The following is an 8133-nucleotide window of genomic DNA, read 5'->3' on the forward strand; positions in this document are numbered from 1 at the left end:
GTTGGATCTGCCGAAACTGGTGTTGCATACTTCTCCATTGCTGATCTCTTGCTGCTTGAGACTGTATTAATGATTTGACCAGACCTGCAAGTTCATCCAGTTTATCCTCCGGGCTGCCTCCTTTTTTAAGCCCTGTGTCCACTGCAGCACCTGCTTCATCATCTCCCATTTCATCTAAATGTTTCTTTTTTCCACCTCTTGTCATCCTAGCCTTGTCTCTGCTCTTCCAAGCCCACACTTCTGACACCACTTGTCCGATGGCCTGGCGGTGGCTTTACATTTTTCAGAGAGAGACATGAGACAGAGGTAAAATGCAAGCACAAACGTGGCATTTATTGTCTTCCATACCAACAAGAGGAGACACCGACACCAACAAGCAACAAAAAAACCCCACTGGGGGTAACTTGCTGCCTTTTATACACTCCCTCCTGCAGGTAATTAAGTGGGTAAAACTACTCAGGTGGGACCACCATCATTTAGAATAATAAATAATTTACCCAAAAACCCAACACCACAGAAAAATAGAGCCCAAAGAATGAATATTTACATAAATACAAATTTCTATCAGTAAATCAATAAAGCATACTCAAAATAATCACATAAATCAGCATTATTGATGGCTTTACTCCCCCCCTCTCAGCTTCATGGTTTGCTCCTGCAGCTCTTAAGCAGGTGCTTGGGCCTACAACACTCCTTTGCCTCCGCCCCCTGCTGAAGAGACAACCAGGAAGAGGTGAGTACTTACATTGTTCATCTTCTTGTTTAAACTAATTTAACAACTAACTGAAATAGAGTAAAAGCAGTCAATACTATATTGTGAACCTTGACTATCCCTGATTGAGGTTTCTTTCCACACAGGCAGGATGTAAGAGAAGGGATGTTCCTTTTATTTTGTTTGAGAAGTGTGGCCTACTATATTTGGCCTTTTGTGTGTTGAACATTTAAATTATACTAACATCAGTTATAGAGACCTGCATGATGTTTATTAGGATATTTAGAGAAACATTTGTGAACTGCGGCAAAAAGGTGTTCCAACTACTGGATAGAAGGACCATATCTACCCATAAAAGGAAAAGTAATGGAAAAACCAATCATTGTGGTGATCAAGTTCTGATAGCCAATGATTGTTTGAGAAAAGGGTTGGGTCCTCTCTGTCTATTTCTTTATTGGAGTTGCTGACCCTAGAGCTCTGCGCAAACTTTTTGGGGCTTGTAGAAAATAAATTAAGTTTCTCTTTGAGTGGACGCCTTAAACTACAAAACTAGAAAGAGTTTAGTCTCATTTTTTGTCTTTTTCTTCCCCCCTCTTCTGGACTGGGAAGTTAGTATTTACTTTAACATCCACACTGACTACATTAACTGACAACCTCCCTGTTCTCCTTCTGTGTTTTCTGCCTCCCTGTTTAATAAATAATGTAGCTGAGGGTTTAAAAAAACGTAGTCAGTGTACCAAACCACTTTGCGGCATTTGAGTGGGAAGACGTATTCTGTCAACACTCATCATAGTAGACAACAAGACCTGTTAACTGGGTAACAAATACATTGACTAGATGCTGACGGACAACAGTGGTTATATCATAATTTTTAGATCAATATTATTGCCAGGAACAATCAGTCTGAAAGTATTTGAGACTGAATTGAATGAAAATGAATCACTCACTATAAATGTGCTCTCTGTTGATTAGAAGACAAATAGACCCATCTTTGAATGACGGGCACTACTGTATCTGTATTATTTGTCACCCAAAACGGCATCAGACTGGTTGAGAAAGCATTTTTTTCTGCTTTACTATAAGCAAGAACTTCAATAATGGCAAAGCAGTGCACTCTCGAGACATTGAAATTCACTCACAAAATGAAACCATTAAATTGTCTCACTGAAAAAAACATTTGGTAAATTGATGGTGCCAGATTGTTTAAATTGTGGCACAGTTTTGCATGCGTGGATAAAATCATACATCCAGGATGGAGGACACTGAGAGCCATGACAAAGGTTTGTTTTTGCCATTAATTGTAATTATCTAAGACACTATGAGATCTTTACTGATCTTTATTATATCAAATGGTGAATTGCTTTATAGTTCGATGTATTTAGTGATGAAGTGCAAAGCTTTCCAGGTCATCTATAATATTAGATTATGAATGTAAAGAACTCAATATTACCAGTAGTAAGAATTCAGATGCAAGTGGACTTGAAAAATGTCCTCCAGATGTTTCACCACTAATCGGAGGCGTAATCTGTACCGAACAGTAAAAGCAACTCCGATTTAACTTCTTAAATGTCTGAATTCCAGGTTGACTGAAAAGTTTCATACACAGCATCAATGTTGCAAAGTGCAGATGTTACATGTTCCCCCCTGCTGGTTAAGATGTGCATATGATTGTGACTCATGATGTCTCATTGCTCTGTCTCTTTTGTTCACTTTCCAGCCTTGGCAGCAGCAGTTGGTCATTGTGACCTGTGTGATGAAGAATCTTGTTTTATTTTGTTTGTATTTTTTGTTTGCTGATGGGTCTGGTCAAGGGCGTTTTTGTCTTTGTGTTGAAAAGTGCTGGGAACAAAGGGGCTCAGATAACAGTTGTGAAGAGACACTTTGTTGGAAATGTTTTTATTTATGTAAAAGGAAACAAAAATTCAGGTAGCACATTACATTTCAAAATATAAATATAATAGAATCTAAGTCAGTGCAGCTCTCAGGCATTCTGTGTTGTTTTCAGATCTGTTTCTCCTGTAGGTCAACTTTTCTCATGTAATATCATCCCTGATGAGGCAGCACATATGTAGGCATGATTTATGTATTTTAGGCATGATGTCTTCCCTCCACTTTTGTTATTTAACTGCAAGCTATATTGCAGAATGTTTTTAACAAAAGTGGTGGGGACAAAATCAGCCAATTCAAAAAGTGTTGGGGACATGTCCCCAGCGTCACCTATGGGACTGGTAGTCCTGTTTCAATGGCTTTATTTCAGTTTGCTTGGTTTTAGTTTAAGGTTGGTTTAGGGTAGAGGGAAGACTCCACATCCTGTTGCCCTTTGTGAGCTGATTGCTTCCCTTTCTATTGTTAGTTTTGGCCAGCCCAAACCTGTCATAATGTTTATTATGTGTTTAGAGTTGGTTTATGGGACCTCTCACATTTTATTAATCTTCAAATGCTGTTTAAAATGTAACATTTTGAATAATATGAATATGTAATATGTACTGTTAGTGTACATTCATTCAGGGTGGCTACATAAACAAACTAGCTAATAAACTGGCCTAGAAGTTACTGCAGGGCAAGAAGTAGCTGTTCGTCAGCACACGGTAGAACGTCCTCGTCCTCAGGTGGTACTCAAACATGTAGGGTCCACTGTAGATGTAAGCATAACCTGCAGAACAGAGGCTCAATGTTAGTTTCTATGGCTAGCTAAATGGAAGGTTCACCATTTTGGTAAATACACATATTTAATGAATGCCAGGTTAGATGATGCTAAATACGAAGCTGGAGCCAGGAGGCGGTTAGCTCTTTTTACACTTCGGTTTTATCACTGATTAAACATAACGTAAAGTGATATAATTCGTGATCTTTCCAGCCGGTGTGGTTTTGTTACCTTTTAATAGAGCCAGGCTAGCTGTTTCCTTGTATTTCAAGGCTGTTTTATGCCAAGCTAAGCTAAATGTCTCCTGGTTGTAGCTTCATGTTCAATGGACATTAGAGTAATAACCATCATGTAACTCTCAGCATTCATCCATTTGTCAGAAGGCTGAATATCTCATATCAGACTTGACTTAGAAAACCCAGATCAACTTTTAAAGCTACTCACCTCTGTCCTGGAAAGCTGCAGTCACCTTGATGGTCAGGCCAGGGAAGGTCTGATCCACACGCTTGGGGAATCCCTGGTCCATAGTCCTTTTGGCCTCATCATAACTGAAGAAACAGACAGTAATTAGATACATTCAAGAAGGGTGAAATGTAAAGAGCAGCTCATACTGAAATCAGAAATTTATACTTTGAACACACCTGTAGTAATTGTTGCCTACAAAGAACAGAGTCTTGCCAGATTCCTCATCATAGAGCGCTGCATCAATTTTCCTCACATTTTCTGGCAGTCCAAAACTGGTAATACTTTTAGGATAGCCAGGTACAGGATCATAGCCACTGAAAGCCCACACTTTCTGATCTGTGTAGAGATGAAAAGAAATTACTGTTTAGTATGTACATGTAAAAGTAAATAATGTAGTCAGAACAGGACCTTTAGGTAGATACAGAGAACAAGTACAGTACCTTTGAAGAGTAAGACGCTGTCTGATTGTCGGCTTTCATAAGCAGCATCAATGTTGACGGGGGCACTGGGCCAGACGTTTTTGATGGGAATTTGCTCTGTTGTTGTACTACGCCAGAAGAAACTAAGTACACACAAGAATATTTTGTACATAAGCCAGGCATTTATTTTGAGAAATCATAATGCTAATCAGAATTTGGATTATTAACATTAGAATTCTACCATACAGTATGTCTGATACCTGTCTTTGAAGAAGAGCATCTCTCCTCGCAGGGTGGTGACAGCGTCCAAGACCATGGTTGGATCACAGGCATCAGGGGTGGTGGGGGGCTCAGGTTCAGGCTTAACAGGATCCTTGTCAGGGTTTTGACCTGGAGGTTAAATAAAGTCAGCATCTCATTGCAACAAATTTATATAAACAGGCATGGATGATCCAGCTAGCTAGTACTGACCATAGAGAGACTGAATGCCGTTGACATCATCCTGGGGCAGAACAAAGGTGTCAGGGTTTCTGTATGAGTACATTGGGTACATGAGAGCACCAGGATCATTAGAGTGAGACAAGCCCAGGGAGTGGCCAAACTCATGGGCAGCCACCACAAAGAGGATGTAGCCTACAGCAGAAACAGGTACAGGTAGAGTTGTTCTAGATTACATTTTCATGTCAAAATACACACAATGGAGTTATTTTTAAACATTTCCTCCCATGCCAGTGGTGGAAAGTAAAACTAGACTATGAAAATCACTATTTCAGCAGAAAGATATCAACTGTGACTGATGTTATTGAATACATAAATAATAGATTGTTAATACTGATAAATGGAAGTGTTATTTGAATGTTGACTAGGTTTTACAGCTTTTAATTTCTAGATTGAACTCCCACTAATTATATACAGTTATACAGGCAGTTTAGTCCAGTGGTTCCTAATCTAGGGGTCAGCCCCCTACTAATGGTCACAAGATTAATCTGATGATTTATCATGATACGATGAATGGGAGAGGACCAAAGAAAGAACAAAGTTCTGCTACACAAATTTGTAATAATTTTTGGACTCTACTCTGATCTTTGTTTTTTTTTCTGAAATATATTTATAGTATAGATCATTTAAACAGTTATTTAAATGAAACCAAAACAGAAATTTAGGGGTAAATATCTCTTTGGTATAATTGCCAAAAACTCAAACATGACAAGAAACCCAGCAACACATGTAAAGCCAGAAAGGTTCAGAACCAATTCAAAAAATTTTTACTTCAAGCTGCGACTATGGTTACAACTAAAACAAATGTAGTAAAATAAAATGTGATTTCTAAAGTATAGTGGTGGCGATGGTGCAATGGATAAAACTATGCCTTTGGTGTGAGAGACCTGGGTTCAATTCCCCACTGTGACCCATACACCATTGTGTCCCTGAGCAAGACACTTAACCCCCAGTTGCTCCAGAGGCTGATATGTATAGCAATTGCAAGTTGCTTTGGATAAAAGCGTCAGCTAAATGAATAAATGTTAGTAGGACAAAATGGAAATGAAAACAAGAACTGTGGAGTAAATGTACGCAGTTACTTTCCACCACTGTCCCACGCAGAGCATAAATAGCAAACTCACCATTGTTTGAGCGGAAAGTGAACGTTTCATCTTCATCAAAATGAGCATCTCCTCCAATTCCAGGTCCTGGGACGAAGGCATGGGCAAGAGTGCCATCAGGACCATCAAAGGGGTAACGATCACCATGTTCTGTTAGCAAGAACCAATTCACGTCAAGCTTTGCAAACCAAATACACTACAGATACAAGCTATTAACCAAATTCATGTATTAAACAGCACATCCGAACTGGGTTTTTAGATAACGTCTTGCTATGATTAATTGGCAAAGTACCGGAGCACAATAAAATGTCCTAAACTAAGAAATGTTGACAACATCCAGACTGAGTGAACACAGCCTGGCCATACAAAAGGGTCGCTACAGACACATGGCTACCACAAGAGGAGAGACTCTGCTCCCAGTGTGACACAGGACAGGAAGAGACAGAGCTGCACTTTCTAACCTCATGCCCTAAATATAAAACAAAAAAACTTTGCAAACATTTCCCAAATATACCCCGAATTCGAATTCATATCAGACACACAGAAACTCCCCTATTTAGTGGGAGAAATGCCCAAATGTGAAATAATTGCTGCAAAATATGTCTCCTCATGCCATGAAGTGAGGACAAATAGTAATAATTGTACAAATTATTATTATTTTGATTGCTGGATATTTTAGTAATTGTTTTGTTTTTACATTTGATACTGATTTCTTTTTTTAAATTATTATTTAAAAAATTTTTTTTGTCTATTACACACACACACACACACACACACACACACACACACACACACACACACACACACACACGTGTTTACGGTATTATCTATTTATTTTTATTATGTTTAATATATATATATCACACACACGCTTACTGTTTTATTTGTTTATTTTATTTTTAATATATTTTTATTTTTTTAACACACACAACACACTTTTCTTTAATTTTTAATATATTTACGTTTTTCTAACACAAACACTCTTTAAACACGCTTTAATTACTTGTTTAATGAAATGTATGGGGATGATTGATCTTATGTAGTTTGTATGTTGCTTTGGCAATATTGTTGTTACACATTAATGCCAGTAAAGCTAATTTGAATTACTGAAATTAGCTTTCCAATGAGATTCAAGACACAGGAAAAGTTATTTTGTACTCACGTAGGCGGCCAAAGGAGATCATGATGTCAGCAGTGCCACTGTAGATTCTTGTGAATCTCAGAGGAGTGACTTTGGCCCAAACCTGCAGTGCCTTCTCTATGGAGTCATCGACCTCTGACACTGGCATGTCAGGTGTGTAGTTCTCTATCCTGTAGGACAGAAAAATAGTCAAGAACATTATTTGATAGACTTCCTACAATTACTGTTTCACACACTTTCTCTCTTCAGATCATTCACCTGTAGGTGAGGCTGCTCTTAGTCCACTTGAGGTTTTCTCCAAAAGTGGAGAACCTGGCAATGTTGACATCTGGAACGCCACAGCGGGGCTTCTTCATCATCTCTAAGGTATCAGCATCCAGCCTCCCAGTGACCTTGAGACCAAAGAATCGCTGCATCTCTCTAAGCTTATTGCTCACTGGGCTGATTAGCTGTCTGACAGTTGGACCTGTCTCCTCCTTTAGGTTGAAGAATTTCTTCAGGTAGCTCTGCAAAAGAAGATGAGATTATAATACCTTGTAGTCAGTTATGGTGTTTATGGTTTGTGGAATAATAAATAAGTTTCCAAAAAGCGCATCTTGAACACATTTTAAATGCATGACAAGACAAAGCAAACACTTACCTCTGCAAAACGTTCATCTTGCACAGCAACTTGTGATACTGGCCCGCAGTAAACTGCTACTGCCAAACTTAGCACGATGCACAGACTCCAAGACCTCATGCTTCCTCGTTGAATGAGATTTGTGTTTCTGTGCTGGAGTCAGTTGTTATATAGGCTGAGGAACGGCTGTGTTGGGGAGTGTTGAGGAACTTCCTTCTTGAGTCAGTGACTTTATTTTACCCATTTATGGATGACAACAGAAGATTGTCTTTGATTGCTCAGCCACCAACCAAACAAAAATCCCCAAAACGTAATACACTGTAATTATGATGATATGACACATGACATGTACATACAGAAACAACATATTAATATTCATAGATACAGTATTGTCTTTGAGTAATTAAACAGGAGTTGGCCAAGGTACCGTCACTGAATATTTGTTTCTATGTTATTTTAATATTTTATTTTAAACATTTTTGCTGATTTCTTGATGACTTGCTTAAGGTTATATTCTGAGCGATATTTTGAT

At 38.5% G+C, this 8133-nt stretch overlaps 1 protein-coding gene across 1 annotated transcript; it reads right to left on the bottom strand.

The window, feature by feature from the left end:
- Nucleotides 1-3255: 3255 nt before the first annotated feature.
- Nucleotides 3256-7724, bottom strand: LOC119896167 (collagenase 3-like). Its single transcript, XM_038709657.1, has 10 exons — nt 7623-7724; nt 7241-7488; nt 7004-7152; nt 5863-5991; nt 4712-4873; nt 4501-4630; nt 4262-4383; nt 3998-4157; nt 3801-3904; nt 3256-3365 (listed from the first exon to the last, which is right to left on the bottom strand). The coding sequence occupies exons 1-10, from the start codon at nt 7719-7721 to the stop codon at nt 3256-3258; spliced, it is 1413 nt and encodes a 470-aa protein (XP_038565585.1). The 5' UTR covers nt 7722-7724.
- Between the last annotated feature and the right edge of the window lie 409 nt (nt 7725-8133).

Source organism: Micropterus salmoides, unplaced genomic scaffold (assembly GCF_014851395.1).
Source record: "Micropterus salmoides isolate LMB-PRFRI ecotype aquatic unplaced genomic scaffold, ASM1485139v1 Ms_hic_scaffold_9, whole genome shotgun sequence".
In the NCBI taxonomy this organism is placed as follows: Eukaryota; Metazoa; Chordata; class Actinopteri; order Centrarchiformes; family Centrarchidae; genus Micropterus; species Micropterus salmoides.